The following is a 16445-nucleotide window of genomic DNA, read 5'->3' as shown; positions in this document are numbered from 1 at the left end:
CACTCGCACATCACCGGCTGCGTGTGGGAGACGCGAGCACCGCGATCGCTGCCTGCACGCTGCCGCCGCTCCCCCCCGCGCCCCAAGTTATCACGATAACCCAGCCTTCTGGATTTCGGTCCTGCAAAGATGCTCCCTGATCGTTCACTGCTCCCTGCAGCAGCAGACCCCGGACGGCAGCACTGTGTGTCCCCCCGCCGACTCTGCCCTTTGCTATTTGGCAAATCTCGACACCCACACCCCGCCGCTCCCCGGCCCTCGGCGGGCTGTGAATGGAGCCTTTTCGCCGGGGGAGACGCCGGGTCGAAGGGCCCCGGACCCCGCCGAGGTGCGCACTTCAATGCCCTTAACTATCGTCATCACCGGGGAATCCAAAAACACCCGCCGCCACCGCCACCCCGGCGGCTCCGCGGTGCGGCCGCCGCCGTCCAGCCGAGCCGCCCCGGCGGGCCCGGCCTCCCCCGGCGCCTCCGCGCTGCCGACCCAAACGGCACGGCCCCCCGCTCCCCCAACCTGCCCCCCGCTCCCCGGCCCCGCAGGAGACCGCCCCCGCACCCCCCCCCTCCCAGCGGCGCCCCCCCTTCCCCCGCGCCGCCTGCGCCCGCCCCCGGGTGAGGCGTTGGGAGACGGTCCCTTACGCAGGAAAGTTCGGCGTCGGTTTCAAGGCTCCTCCCTCCCGGTGAAAGGCAGACGGCGGGGCGCCTGGAAACCGGTCGGAGGGAGCGCGGCGCGGCGCGGCGAGGGGCGCGGGCTCGAGGGGCCGGCACAAATGGTCAGGCGGCGGCGGCGGCGGCGGCGGCGGCGGCGGTAGTCGGAGGCGCGGCGGGCGCTGCCGCCGGTGCGGGCAGAGCTGCGCGCCGCGGCCGCGCGAGTGGCGGCCGGGGCTGCCCCGTCCCTGCCCGCCGCTCCCTTCATGAGTCGCAAGTTCGGGCCGGGAGGAGCAGCGGCGGCGGCGGCGGCGGGGCGGCGGGAGCCCGGTTGGGCAGGCGGCACCGACTGAGCATGGCCGAGCGGCGCGGGCCGGCGGCGAGCGGCGGCGGCGAAGTTGGCGGCGGGCGGCGGGCGGGCGGCGGTCGGTGCCCGCGGCTACCGCCGCCGGTGCTGGTGGTGCTGCTGCTGTGGGCGGCGGCGCTGCCGCCGGCCGGGGGCCAGCCGCCGGCGCCGCAGTACAACGGCGAGCGGGGCATCTCCATCCCGGACCACGGCTACTGCCAGCCCATCTCCATCCCGCTCTGCACCGACATCGCCTACAACCAGACCATCATGCCCAACCTGCTGGGCCACACCAACCAGGAGGACGCGGGGCTGGAGGTGCACCAGTTCTACCCGCTGGTGAAGGTGCAGTGCTCGGCCGAGCTCAAGTTCTTCCTCTGCTCCATGTACGCCCCGGTGTGCACCGTGCTGGAGCAGGCCCTGCCGCCCTGCCGCTCCCTCTGCGAGCGGGCCCGCCAGGGCTGCGAGGCCCTCATGAACAAGTTCGGCTTCCAGTGGCCCGACACGCTGCGCTGCGAGAAGTTCCCGGTGCACGGGGCCGGCGAGCTCTGCGTGGGGCAAAACGCCTCCGAGCGGGGCACCCCCACGCCCGCCCTGCGCCCCGAGAGCTGGACCAGCAACCCCCACCGCGGAGGCACCGGCGGCGGCCCCGGGGGCTCGGGGCCCGGCGAGGCCCGCGGGCGCTTCTCCTGCCCGCGGGCGCTGAAGGTGCCTTCCTACCTGAACTACCGCTTCCTGGGGGAGAAGGACTGCGGGGCGCCCTGCGAGCCCGGCCGCCTCTACGGGCTCATGTACTTCGGGCCCGAGGAGCTGCGCTTCTCCCGCACCTGGATCGGCATCTGGTCGGTGCTCTGCTGCGCCTCCACCCTCTTCACCGTCCTCACCTACCTGGTGGACATGAAGCGGTTCAGCTACCCCGAGCGGCCCATCATCTTCCTCTCAGGCTGCTACACGGCGGTGGCCGTGGCCTACATCGCCGGCTTCCTCCTGGAGGAGCGGGTGGTCTGCAACGAGCGCTTCGCCGAGGACGGCTCCCGCACCGTGGCGCAGGGCACGAAGCGGGAGGGCTGCACCATCCTCTTCATGATGCTCTACTTCTTCGGCATGGCCAGCTCCATCTGGTGGGTCATCCTCTCCCTCACCTGGTTCCTGGCCGCCGGCATGAAGTGGGGCCACGAGGCCATCGAGGCCAACTCCCAGTACTTCCACCTGGCTGCCTGGGCTGTGCCGGCCATCAAGACCATCACCATCCTGGCCCTGGGGCAGGTGGACGGGGACGTCCTCAGCGGCGTCTGCTTTGTGGGCATCAACAATGTGGACGCCCTGCGGGGCTTCGTGCTGGCCCCCTTGTTTGTCTACCTGTTCATCGGCACCTCCTTCCTGCTGGCCGGCTTCGTGTCCCTCTTCAGGATCCGGACCATCATGAAGCATGACGGTACCAAGACAGAAAAGCTGGAGAAGCTCATGGTGAGGATAGGCATCTTCAGTGTCCTCTACACGGTGCCGGCCACCATCGTCATTGCCTGCTATTTTTATGAGCAAGCTTTTAGGGAACAGTGGGAGAGGAGCTGGGTCACGCAGAGCTGTAAGAGCTACGCCATCCCCTGCCCCAACAACCACAGCAGCCACCACCCGCCCATGAGCCCCGACTTCACCGTCTTCATGATCAAGTATCTCATGACATTAATCGTGGGCATCACCTCGGGCTTCTGGATCTGGTCTGGGAAAACGCTGAACTCCTGGAGGAAGTTTTACACCAGGCTCACCAACAGCAAGCAGGGCGAGACCACCGTCTGAGACCCCCGCCCACGGGGCCAGGGGGGGTGGCAGGCAGCCGGAGGACCGGGGCTCTGCCTTGGGAAGCAGCTCCTTATCCAGCCTGGGCAAACTTTGGGGACGGCAAGTGTCTTCCGCAGGCGGCGGGGAGCAGAGGACGAGCCAGGTGGGGACCCCCGCGCCTGGGACCGCCGGGCTGTGCCCTCCCCGCTCCGCTCGGGCTCTCTCCTGTGGGAACTGTACGCGCTGTCAGGTTGGGGGAGAGGGATGTAAATAGCCTCTGTAAGATTTTGTAAGTATATTTGTATTTAAATGACAAAAATCTCACTTTTTTAATTATTTAGGACACTTTTAACCCGTTTGCGGATTTTGCTTCCTTGCCCCTCCTTTTTTTTAATTTAAAAAAAAAAAAAAAAGGCGTTGGATTTTTATTTCGTAGGGCAGGATGGGAAAAACTGCCGGTAAGAGGAACCAAAACAAACCCCTTTCTTCTCCCCCACACAGGTTTTGTAATGGCTTTGATTGGAGTTTCGGTTGCATGAGCAGCAGGGCCCGGAGGGAGGCGGCTGCTGCCACCGCCGGGGGCGCCTCCTGAGCCGGCCCCGGCCCCGGCCCCGGCCCGGTCCGCCGGGGGTAGGTGGCGGTGGGGGCGGCCCCGGCCCCGGCCCGGTCCGCCGGGGGTAGGTGGCGGTGGGGCGTGGGGGGGGGGGGGAAGTGCCGCTTCCCGCCTCGGCCCCGGCCTGCTGGGGTTGGGGGTGGGGGCGAGGACGGACCCCCGTGCAGGGGAGGACAGACAGCCGCCCAGCAGTGGGGCAGGGACGGCGCTTCACCTCGCCTCGGCTGGCCCCCGCTGAGCCGGGCTGGACCCGCCAGACCCTTTTTGGGATGGGGATGGGGGTGGGTAGAAACCAGACCCAGCCCTGCCCGGCGGTGTGCCCGGCCTCTCTCTGCAGGGAGAGCCTCTCCGCAGAGCCCGGGGCTGGGGCGGGGGGGTTGGCTGCCGGCTGCCCTCTTCCAATTTTATAAAAATTTATTTAAATGCACCACATAGTTAAGAGGAGTTGGCCTGTTTTGTTGTAGGAGTTGAGGTTTAACACCGTCTGCACCTGTAGCATGTCTGATGGCTTAGGAGGTGGGTGGGGACATTGATACACCAAACCTAGCCCTCGTTTTGAGTTTTTTAATCCCACTTTTGGACACCCTGCGGGTGCTCCCACCGCCGCCTGCCCCGGCACCCTCCCCACCGGGCTGCTCCTGGCTGGGGTTTGCAAGATCAGGAAATACGGACTCCGTGAAAAGAGCATCGGAATAAAACGCAGCTTTCAGGGTTTTTCTTAATTATATCTGTAAGATGGCTCTTCATTTGGGAAACACTGGAGCCAATGCCATCCCCCTGAATTTTAATTCATTCACATGTAATTCATTACACATTATGATGGTGTGATGATTTTTACCAGTAGTCAAAACAAAGGAAGGGAAAAGAGAAAATCAGAACGTTTAAGCACTCCGGTGGGATGTGAGACCTTAAAGAGCCTCTGCTGTCTTTCCCCCCCCCCCCTTTTTTTTTTTTTGTGAGGTACAGTAATAACATTGCATACTGCAAAGATAAGATACCATGTGTGCAGCGTATCTACTACCTTGTATGCTCCTGGGTGTGTGGGATTCTGCTTCTTAATACAAAAAAAAAAAAAGGTTAAAAACGAAATTGTAACTTTCGACAGATGCATTTGAATATTTAGTCCTCTGTATGAAAAACAGCAGAATGCTTCTCTCCTGATTGTATTGTTTTAAACTTTTTTTTATATAACAAATGCCTGTATTTAGGTTCATAAACATTATCTATGGCTACCATACCCTGAAATGCAAAATTATTTGAATTTGGTATGCATTTATTTCTGTTCATTATCACAAGATCATCTATATTTATAGAGGAATAGAAATTTATATATATTAAATACCATATTTTTAATTTCTCTGAAATAAATTGAGGTTTTGTACAAAACTATCTTGTCCCTTTACGTATTCCTCTGACTAACTCAAATACTGTGTGAAAGCAGTGTATATACTACAAGATGTGTGGGATCCCTTTTTTCTTTTCTTATGTTGAGTTCACAGTAACAAGCTGGAATTCAGTGTAGGAATTCATTGTGCATTTTGGTTTTTATCTCTGGGCCGGTCTAGATTAATCCTTCAAAAGAAGTAATGTAAACTGTTCAAGATCTCTGACAGGGTATGGTCGGTGGTGTGAAATCCAAGAAGAGATCTGCTATATGGCAGGAGAAGAAAGAAGCTCGTCAGTTCTTTTTTTTTTTTTTTTTTTTTTTTTGTTAAAGAAAACGGTTCTCTCAACTTAGCCTTTCTTCTCCCTTTCCTATTAAAAACAAAGATTTTCTCACTGCTCAAAATGACACTCGAGCTATGTTGCAATATTGACAGAATATTTTAATGGGTAAAATAGTTTTGTGTTCCTGAATTTGGAATGTTTGGTAAATCCAGAGTTAAATGATATGTTCATGGAAGTATTTCAGCTCTATGGAAAGTACACGCATTCTTAAACCTTTCTACACAACACATCCTTTTTTTTTCCTAATTCATTGTTCAAAGTGCCATTCTGTAAGCATGGGTTTGTTAGGAAAGACCAGCTAATTATGAGACCATTTCCAGCGTTATAAGCTAGTACAGCATTTCATTCTGTACATCTGGAGGAAGATGTAAACAATTTTTGGCTCGTTACTTTTTTCAAATCGTGGTGCAAAAACAGCCATAGAGAAGTAAGGGGAGCTTAACAAAATTTCTCTAATGAGGTGAAACAAGAGGGCAGGGTTTTTTTCATTATTTTAAAATTTGTTTTAAATAAACATAGTTCCTGCTTTCTCAGATATTTTGCACATTTCTCTCAATTCCCTCCCCACCACCTTTTTTTTTTTTTTTATATTTTATTTTAGCATTTAAAATTGTACTGGTCAGCACTCAGCTAGTGACCTGAAGTACAAGCCATTCAATTTCAGTTGCAGTGGCATTCTTTCTGGTCAGTGTGTAATTACATTTGAGCCGTTTTGACTGATCTGTTTTCTTGCAGCTGAATGTATGTGATTTATTTATGCATGGGAGAACACATGTATTTGTAATAGAGACTTTGTATTTATGGTAGGGATGGGGGGGGATCAATTTTTTCAAAATACTTTTCAAAGATGAGAGATGGAATTGTCGTTTCTACATGAAGTAAAATGTTAATATGTGCAGTTCACGATTTGCAGCAGATACGGATCCCCTTCAGTTCTTTGGGGTTTTTTTTCATAGATTGTAGAGCTGAAGCTCCATGTTCAATCTTGGTTATTTTAATAAATATACCAGAGAGCACAATATGATCATTTAAAAATCATTTAAAAGAGCACCCCCCTGCTTTTTTGTTGGCTAATTTTTGTCAGCTTTCACAGGGCAGTAATTTGCAAAGGTCACAGTGATTACTGAATGCTGTGGTGCTATCTGTATGGCTCACCTACCTTTTTATACCTTTATTTCTCAACACATAATGGTATTTGAGACTCTCTATTAATGTGGTACAAAGGTGTCTTTTGCATGGGTATATTGCAGCCATCACTAATGTTTTACTTCACTGTTAAAAACAAATCTATCCATTGCTCCAGGGAATGTAGATAGGATTTTTTACAATGCAGTCTGTATAATTGATGTACCATGTTAACCAGAGAAAGTATCACTGTATACAAAGAAGCAGAGTTGCCCAGTTCTCTTGTCCCTGACCAGAAGGATAATGTAAGAACAAAACTGTGGTATAACAAAGTTTGTTGGGCTATAAGTACTTAGGGCATTCCTTAGTCAACAGCTTTGCTTTCTTTCATGGGATATATTTATAGCCTGAAATGAAGGGGCACTCAGAATCACCATTCCCCTGAAAAGGGCTGTAGCCTGGAGAGCTGGAGATGCTGATTTACCGTTCATCCTTCAGTAACAGTAATGCTCTTTAATGTACTGGCAAATTTGTGGTATTGGAACGAAATTATATGCTGTTTCCATAACAAATCCTATTGGGAAGGGAAAGGATTTCTGGTTTGTTCATATAGTAACGCCCCAAATTTCTGGTATATGCATATTCTTTTAGAAATGTTGGGGTTTTTTAATTGAGTGACAAGGCTGCAATCTAGTGGGCCTGAATTCTGCCCTATGAATGATGCCCATCCTTCTGCTGCCATCCCAGTGCTTGGTGGTTGGGCACCAGTACAATTACAGGTGGTGCTGAGGGTCCCTGTCATGTAAATGGATGGTATTTGCATTTTTTTGTATTATTCAAAGGTATGATACTTAGTCGTGAGAGGAGGCTGCTGTATATGTATAGGATGAGTATTTTTCAAAATGGGCTAGTACCTCATCGGACTTTTGCCACCCCCAGTCATAGGAGACAACTTCCAGGCCAACACGGTGAACCTTCTGAAAAGGTGTGCGCCCTGCAGCTGACCAGAGAAAGCAACTATGGGTTTGGTGTGACATGTAGTTTAAAATCATTGAGGTTACTCCTGCAAAAAGTTTGTGTTTTTGTGACGTAATTCCAGTGCTGCATAGCCTCAGAAAGAGCTTCAGCTAGCAAAATTCATGACACCTGAAGAGGTGGTAAGAGGTTAAATGCTTACCTACAAAAATAAGGAAACTGAGGTAAGGCTTTGCTTTCATCCCAAATTGACCCTCTAGTGCTCAAACATTGGAATTGCATTATATTTGATGGATGTTTCCAATGACAGGACTTCAGGACTGTATGGCAACACTGTGCAAAATCAGCTTTGAATATCAGGACCCCCCTTTTTAATTCTCTTATATTCCTATTAGTTGTTTGCACTTGTTTAACCCAGAGCATCATTGCTCTGTGTGTTATGCAAACTTAAAGTGAACGGATCATACAGATTCTGAATTCAAATGTTGATTTAAAAATGCAATTTCTTTAGCTGCTTGGTCCCATTAGAAGTGAGGGTTGCTCTTGGCCTGTAGCTGTGGGAGTTTCTTATATTCGTAAATCTTTTGCCTCTGTTGTTCATCAGCTGAGCTGGAAGGCTTAGGCAATGATTCATGCTCATATGGAGAAGGGGAACTTTTTCTTGTTGTGAACTGAACCCCTTGCTGCCTGTGTGTTTACAGCACAGAATTGTCACCAGAGAAATTCTTTGTTCTGAAGCTCCTTATCAGTTTTGAAATAATTTTAAAAATGGGTTAGCGGGTTTAGGAGGAAAGGCTTGGTGACTTAATGCTGAGACTTTGCTTTTTCACAGTTTTGTTTTTGGAAGTCTCGAAGCATTTTAAGATGTGAAATAGATGCTTAAGGACAAACTAAGCACACCAGGATTAGGTCCCGGACACACTGCAAGCATTATGAGCCCCATATTAATTTTAAAGTAGCCCAGTGATGGTATTAAAGCAGACTAGATAATACTATGCTCTGTAAGAAAAAAGAAAGGCATAATTGCATTTACTTGCCAACTAAAATTCACTCCGCATCTTTACTTAGTCATTTGAGGTCACTAAACAGAGAAACAACAATCATTTCTGTCATATGGGAGAGATTTCAGTGAATTAGCAAAATAGGCCCTAATAAGCAATATATAATTGCCAGTGCAACATCTTCCAGATAAAAGCAATACCACTTTTAGGCAATGTTTTTAAAAAAATTAAATGCTTTAAGAAAATATGCTGAGTTTGTAGGCCGTGACAACTGTGTTTCAGATCTCAACTTGTGTTTAGTCTAAACTTCCAGTGTAACCACATCAGAGAGTCTTCCAGGTATGAGGTCTTGCCCTTGTTTGCATTCAAATCAGCAGCATTAAGTTGCTTATCTTGAGGCTGAATAAACAAACTCTAGTCTTCTACTCAGACAACACTTAATGGAGACACGCATTCAGTCAGTGTGAAATGTTGCTGGGTTGAGACCCCACAAGCCTTGTCCAAGTATCCCAAGGCTTTGTTGCTGTGCATGAAAGCATTGGAGGTGATTGAACTGCACTAAGGCGGAAACTTGGCAATAAACATCAGAGTCTGATGGAAGCACGCTGCGTTGGGAGGCTCGTGTCAGCCACCATGAAAAGTATTTTTGATGGAGTATCTTAGAAATAACTTCTTCAGAAATATTGAAGCATAGACTTTTATGTGCAATTAGCTGTCTTTTGGATAGTTGCATTATTAATGGACTGTAGTGTTTAATAGAGTGTTATCCTAGGCTAACAGGTAAGGCTTCTCTATATCAGTAGTGCAGCACAGTAGGTGGAACTTGTCCACACTGTAATATCACCAGGATCCCTTTGGGTGAGGGAGAACAGAATTTTTGTCTAGTTCTGGTATAACCTGGCTAATATTAATTGCTTGCTACAGCACAAATTTAATAGTCATTTATCATGGGATAGCTTGATGATAAAGATCACAAGAAAAATGAAAGTGGCCTGTATCCCTCATGTCGGATGTCTTGATGTTGTTTTCTTGCATACTCATTTGTATAACTCAGATATTTTATAACTGTTTTACATTCTGTGACTCAGTGCTAGTCTCATTGCTGTGTTTAAGTGAGACTAACAGTATGACTCACCGGTGCTGTATGACTTGTCCCGTTGCCTTGTTCATGTTAGTTACTATTGCTTTGTTACTGGTAACTTGTCTGACGTCCACTACCACGCTACAGAAGTTAAGGACAGGACTGATGGCCACAGGAGCGTGCAGTCTGTTTGAGCAAGACATGAGCACTTCAGCCTCCCTGGCAGCTTGCCCACCACCGGTTCAGTGCCTGCTGCTGCATCTCGGGCGCTGGACTATCACCCTCCCTCAGAGGTAATGTTTACAATCTTCTGCAAACTCCATGGATTTCTTACTGGCAGCAGCACTACTGGGGCTGTGCTGAATTGCTCATTTTCCTGGCTGTCCGAGCGATGTGCTGGCTCTTTTGTTTTTCCCCCACCTACCTAGGGTGGAGGCTATCCTGGCTGCTCTTAATCCCTGCATTTGAGGGGGGAAGTTACAGGCAGTATGTGCCGTTACAACATCCTTGGCCGACTTTCTGTGGCTCATATTTGGCTGTTCACTTGCCCATGCCCTCTCGGATAACCTCACTGGAAGTTGCCTTGCTCTAACCATTGCTGGAATATAACTCATTCAGATCCCAGTTTATTCCTGAGGACTCGCTGTGCAGCATTCATTGTGTTCATCACAAAATAGTTGCTGTCCAAGTAGAGAACTGACTTACTCTCAAGTTGTTTGACAGCTTCTTTATTCATGACATTTTACTGTTAAATATAAGCACAAATGCTATCCCCAAGGAGCTAATCTTGAGTTAATACTGAGAGTGTAGTATGAGCAAATAAGGATTTTCCACCTGTTCAAATTCAAATATTACTGTGCATTATGATAAATTGGATCTATGTAAAATCGAGAAGAAAAGGGTTCAATCACATCTTCACGATTGCCTTCAGGAAAATGAGTGTTTAATTTATAGCCTACTCATGTACAAATGCATCTAAAGAGGAAATAAAAAAAAAAAGCCAACACAAAACCTCAAGGCAGGCTTCCCAAAATATTTATATAAATTTAAAAAATTGCAGGATAAACAGCTCATCACAAAGTCAGATTTTACTATGACTCTTGTTAACTTTTCAGTACTTCTTTGTCTGTAATGGTGAAAGCTTCACTTTTCTGTGAACAGGGAAGGGAATTAGTCAATCCTTAGCATGAAGCCCTCTGTTAAAAGACTGCAAGTAGTTTATTTATTTATTTCTTAATTAAAAAAAAATTCTGAGGGGAGTGAAAGAAAATTTTGCAACATGCTCAAAGGGTTAGTATTTTATATGACTGGGCACTTCACTGTTACTGAATTTAATGGAAGCAAATGGAATGGTGCTCATCTGCAAAGGTAAGAAAATGGGATCTGACCAATTCCAGTTAGGAACTGCAACTGGGACAGCTGTAACGTGGTGTCTGAGCATAGTCTCCTCTCCACTTCCTGACACAAAGGCAGAGATTTGCAGCTCCTGAGAGGTGGAGCGTACCGTCCCTAAGCCTGCATGTGACAACAAATGGAGACCACTGTGATGAATGCTGCTGGACCTGGAACCCTTGGCATTGTGCTGGGTCTGCTGTCCCCTGGTGCTGAGGACATGGGGGGAGAGAGATGGAAATGGGGACCTGGGAAGGCACGGGGCTGTGGTGTGTGGGCAAGGAGAGATCAGTGAGGAGGAGGAGAAGGGACTGCTGGGGGTTAGGCAGTAGGACATGGTTACCTGCATGGGCCAGGTTGGAGATGATGAACTGGGGACTATGGCCATGCAGGATTGGTTGCTTCCCAGATGTAGGAAGAGGGTGGCTTCCCAGGGCATGCAGAAACCATGGGGAGGTCCTCCAGCATGTGCCCCAGAGACACGGAAGATAGTCAGGGAAACAGCTTTTCACTGGGTGTTTCTGAACCACAAGAAGACAAAACCCTCTTCATCGCTTCACAAAAGAGGGGCAAGCAGAGTGGGCTGCAAAGCTGGGGCTGCAGGTGGTGGTGGGCCGGGGAGCAGGGCAAGGCGAGGAGCCCAGCCAGAGCCAGCTCTCTCTGGATGGCAATCACAGGGTTTCCGCCAGATTTCCCTGGATCCTGTTTTCCACTCCAAGATTAAAAATCTCCCCTCAGGGGAGAACGAAAAGGAAATTGTGTGGTAGGCTTTGCTATGTTTCCAGCTGACTTTTTCCATAGAAGTGGGCAGTTGGGCCTAGTGTTTCTTAAGATATCTTTACAGTAAGAGTAAAATCCTGGTTCTGCTAAAGGCAATAGCAAGCCTTCCATTGGCCTCAGGATGGCTGTAATTTCATATTGGCTTCAAGATGCATGAGGAAGTGCATGGAGATCCTGGGGACAGAAAAAGGGAAAGTCAAAAATAAAGATTTCTCATCTGAAAGCTTAGTTCATTTCATCAGGCTTCAAAATATTTTCAGTGTTTTTCTGATCCTGTTTATTAAGAGTATATAGGTACTATCCAGGGGCAGACATTATCTAAGCATCTGTGACTTCAGTACCTCACTCCTCTGTTTTGTAAAAAAAAAAAAGAGATCAAGATTAGTTTCTCAAAAATGATCAGTTACAGAATACTTGTTTTGATTTTAGGGTCCTTTTTTTAAAAAAAAATGTAATCTCTATTTGAAATGGGGCTACTTTTACTTCTGTGCATGCTGATAATCTGAATGTCTAGCAGGTATTTCTACTATCATTTGTTTTTCCAGTTCTTTGTAAAAGTCCCATTTTATACTCTCTCAGAAGTGCTTTTTCTCACAGCAGTTCTGGAAATAGCTTTTATTCACAGCCAGTGAGAGGATGTGTACCATCCGTGAAGGCAGCCTGGAGAGCAGGCACAGGCAAACTGCAAAACAACATAACTTGTGGAATTAACACTTCACGTTGACACCCATTAAAAATATTCGGAGATTGACTCAGCCTGCCCATGTTGCACAAATAACATGCTTGGCTCTGAATGATTCAAGATCTTATCTGCTCTCAGCGCAAGTTCAGTGGAGGGCCTGATCCTGTTCTCATTAACCTCCAAAGGAGTTTTGCTGCGCACTTCAAAGAGAATTATTACATCAGCAGCGTTTGCAGTGAAGCACACACGGTTCCTGTATCTTTTCCATTTTTTCTTTCACTTTTCTTTTAATTATATTCCAAACTACAGCAAAACAAAAAAAGGCTAGGAAGCAGTCAAAATAAATCTGCTGTCTGTTGAGCAGTATTGTTGCATGAGAGCTCTTGTTTGTCTGGAGTTCTTAAGTGCAAATTGAGAGTAGAAACCAGCAAGAGCTGAGATTATCAAGGGTTTGGTTATATTTATGGCTGAGTGCCCTCAGTTCCCATCGTTCCTGTGACGGGATCCTTGCACGGTCCATGGTATTTCTTTGCACTTTGCACAACTATTTGCAAAGAACTGGAGTCGTTGAGTTCAGCCGCTGGCTGGTAATGTACCCATGTAAACAGCAGTACCCATGTAAACAGCAGTGCCTACGGTGGTCACTGCAAACGGCTCCGCTAAGCCCCAGGGAAGGTAACCACATTCCTTCTTTGTTTTCCCTGTGCATAGCTTTTGAAAAGGAGGAGGCATGTATGAAGGAGGGATGGGATGGAGCAGCCATTGGGGATTTTGTTTGTTTTTCTGTTTCTTCCAGCCTGTCAGATTAAATAGCAGAATGAATTCACCCGTATTTTGCCTTTATAGTTTTATTGTTTTGTAGAAGAAAAGCCTTGTGACTGTACAAATACACTGGTTCCTATGGGGGAGGGAGCAGCAAGCATGTTGCTCAGCCATTCAAAATACTTCATGTGTTTTAAAAGCCCTCGTTGTGCTGGAAGAGCATGGCACCCCGAATGCGTCACCCACCAACCAGCAAAGTCTGCCTCTCGTTCCAGAAAAACCGTCCCTGCCTGTGGAGGCCCAGAGGGACTCCTTGCCTCTACTGTCCCCTTTCCTCCATTTTCCAGGCCATAAACACAAGCACCTGCCTCGGTTCAGATGCTGATCTATGCTGCATGTTTGTCCATGAGGAAGCCATACAAGATCATTATCTGCTGCTACCTGGCACCCAATGGTATTGAGAAGGTGACAAACTTAGATAGTTACTCCCATTGTCTGCCAAACTCACACCTTTAGACTTCAGTTTAAAGGATCTTGTATCCCCATTTCCTATTTGCTCACTTATCTATTTTCAAACATATGAAGTCATCCACTGTGGGGGATGCTCTGTGCTGTCCTGAGGGAGTGAACATGAACCAGCTCGCTTCTAGTCTTTGAGGGCTTTTTCCCCCCCTGCTCTAATGTTGCCCTGTTTGATTGTCAGTCAGCCTTGCCAGCTCCTCACCATGCCAGAATATGGTTTCCTTACCCCCATGCTGCAAACACCCTCTTCCCTCCTGGCTGTGGACAGGCACCCCTCCAAGCTGTTTCCTTCTCACTTTGGCACATCTTCTAACACAAGAATCAGGGCAAATGACATGTGGGGACATGAGCCTCTGCTTTGTTCTCCACCATAGCTACCTCAGCCACTGGAAACTTTGCCATTCTCTGGTGGGTCCCAATGAGTGTCACCATCTCAGCCTCTATCACTCTCCACAGGTATTCACTGAAATGCAATGGGAGTCTCAGTCTGTAGTTCAGGGCTTAGGATGCCCAGTGTCCACATGTCTACCCTAAGTCAGATAGTGGGAATAGAACTCAAATTTTCCATATCTCCCTTGTGAATCCTGATAAATAGGTTATTCTGAGGATGTGTCCTCTCTTTTTTTCACGAAGGAACTGCTAAGCATCTTAGGTTTCTCATAATGCAAGATGGGAAGAAGACTGAAACTGTGAAGTTTCAGAGAACAGGTAGGTGACCTGTTTCCAAACATCATGACAAGTGCCTGGTGCTTGGCTGTTCAGTTTGGCCCTTGCTCTCTGTACTGTCTTCTTTCTGGTGTTGGGAGAACCCAAAAACCTTTCTGAAATCCACTGGTGAGTTTTGACATGGTTAATATGGAACAAGCACACACTTTCAACAGTAAAACTGCTGAATGAGAGAAACAATCAAAGGTTTCAGTGGAAGCTCTGTTACTTGGAGCCTTTAAATCCAGGTGAGCTATCTTCCCAAAAAGCAAGCTCTTACACACCATCGAATTATTACATTTGACACAGCTATTACTGATACAATTCTGTGGCTTGTTTGAGGCAAAAGACTGGGTTAAATAATTCTAAATGTTACTTCTGGACTTAAACTCTGTCAATGATAGCTGGGGGAGTTCGCCTGAGCCTTCTTCACGCATCCTGCAGTGAGTGCATTGCCTGGCATTTGGAAATTGCCCGGATGGTTCTGCTCTGAGTTCCTCTGGTGGACATCATCAGGGAGGTTCATGGGGAGTCCCAGAGAGCACGCTGGTGTGAAGACTGGGGACAGCAGCATGACTGTCAGAAACCATGCTGCTCAGCAGGTAGATGGAAATGCTGTAAGGGCGAGCAAAGACATGAGCCCTGCCACAACTCTGCCCCTCCAGAGTGAAAAGGATGGAAGACGTAAAGGAGGACAGCACATAAACATGACAATAGCTTGTTAAGAAAGCCTTGATGTTCTTCTGTGGTGTTCCTAGTGGAAAAGAATGATTTTAGATAATCACAAAAACATGTGCTGCGGCAAAACCCAATCCCTACCGCCTCTGAGCCTGTTTAGAAGATGACATGCTCTTGGCAAGTGCTTCAATAGCCACTGAAATGCCCACTGCATGTTAACGATCTTACCAATAAGTTATAGGTTCCTATTTTTTTTTATTCATTGAAGAACATTGACAAAACTGCAAACACATGTTTCTGCTGCTAAAGCTTAGTCTTATCACAGTTTGAAAATGTGGAAAATCAATTACATGCTTTGAATTACTCCCTTTATTGCTATAAAAGAATTTCTTCATTCTTTCAGGGTAGTGTACACTTGGTAACATCTACCGCTAACAGGCTGTTAGGACTTTCTGCTAAATTAATACACTACAAGTAAACTAAACAGAAGGCCAGTGGAATGCTAAACATCCACTTTCTCCTCTGTTGTGGCTGTGCTGCAGCTTGGGAACCCTCAGCCTTGTTGCTACAACATCTGGACAACATTTGGGGCTGTCTCTCAAGTGCACGGGTGTGCACCTCCGGTGAATTTTAACTTTCAACATCTTTCTGCCTCTAATCTATATTTAATGTTTCATGACTAGTAGTCAAAGAAACTTCAGCTAAATATCAGGTTGGAATGAAAATGATCCTTGGGAAAACACTCATTTTCAGCATTTGCCGGCAAAGTATCTGTGACAGAGACGTTCCCTGGAGATTTGTAGCCCATTCTCTCACAGTAATAATAATTAAGACTCATGATTACTGTGCCCACATAATCAAAGATCGCTTCATAAAATGTACTCCCTAAAGGGACAAATTCCCTGCTCCTAACTGGATGTCAGTCAGAGGGATCAGCACCCCCAGGGATCTAGAGTCTTTGCTTGCCCTTTTCATTACCGTGTTGTTAGCATTGTGTTACTTCATATTCTTCTCAATGCAAATGAGTAGGTAATCATGTGTAAATCGTGCCCTCCAGAAGGCACATGTGGTGAGTTTTTTTCCCCAAATCTACCACAGGGATTTCTCGCATGGAACGTAATTACATCTCTGCCATATGGGCTCATTTATATTCTATTACAGGTTAAGCTAATACGACTCAGAAATATGCTAAAAATACCTCAAAGTATTTTGAGCACTGTCAAAACACTTGTCATTTCTTGCTTGCCTGTTTGATTGTGAATGACTTTATATTTATTTAGAGATCCGCAGTGCCAAGTTACTTCAGAAAAAACAAAATCAGGCCGGTTCTGTGTTGCTTGGTCTCCAAAAAATACTTTAAATTTTCTCCCATGACACCCTCTTTTGGTAATGGCAAATAGATTGGTGAACAATTAAACTGAAAAGCCTCTAAGTCAGATTTACCTGCAGCAATACCTCTGTGGGTTTTAGGTTTCCTACGAAGAAAGCAGCATGCATTTCAGTTGTGCAGCTTTGCCATGATTAGGCTAGATCAGGTCTGTGTTTGATGTAATGACTTTGTCCTGACAAAGCTATACTCATGCTTTAGCCAAAATGGAAGTACAAACCTCTCTACCCATGGAAGAAGGG

At 47.6% G+C, this 16445-nt stretch overlaps 1 protein-coding gene across 1 annotated transcript; it reads left to right on the top strand.

The window, feature by feature from the left end:
- Positions 1–748: 748 nt before the first annotated feature.
- On the top strand, positions 749–4774 carry FZD1 (frizzled class receptor 1). The gene has a single exon (XM_064444643.1). It carries the CDS (start codon positions 1003–1005, stop codon positions 2788–2790), a length of 1788 nt encoding a protein of 595 aa, XP_064300713.1. The 5' UTR covers positions 749–1002; the 3' UTR covers positions 2791–4774.
- Positions 4775–16445: the final 11671 nt, after the last annotated feature.

The sequence above is a fragment of the Phalacrocorax carbo genome, chromosome 2 (genome assembly GCF_963921805.1).
Source record: "Phalacrocorax carbo chromosome 2, bPhaCar2.1, whole genome shotgun sequence".
Lineage (NCBI taxonomy): Eukaryota > Metazoa > Chordata > Aves > Suliformes > Phalacrocoracidae > Phalacrocorax > Phalacrocorax carbo.
This window is presented reverse-complemented; position numbering and strand designations above follow the sequence as displayed.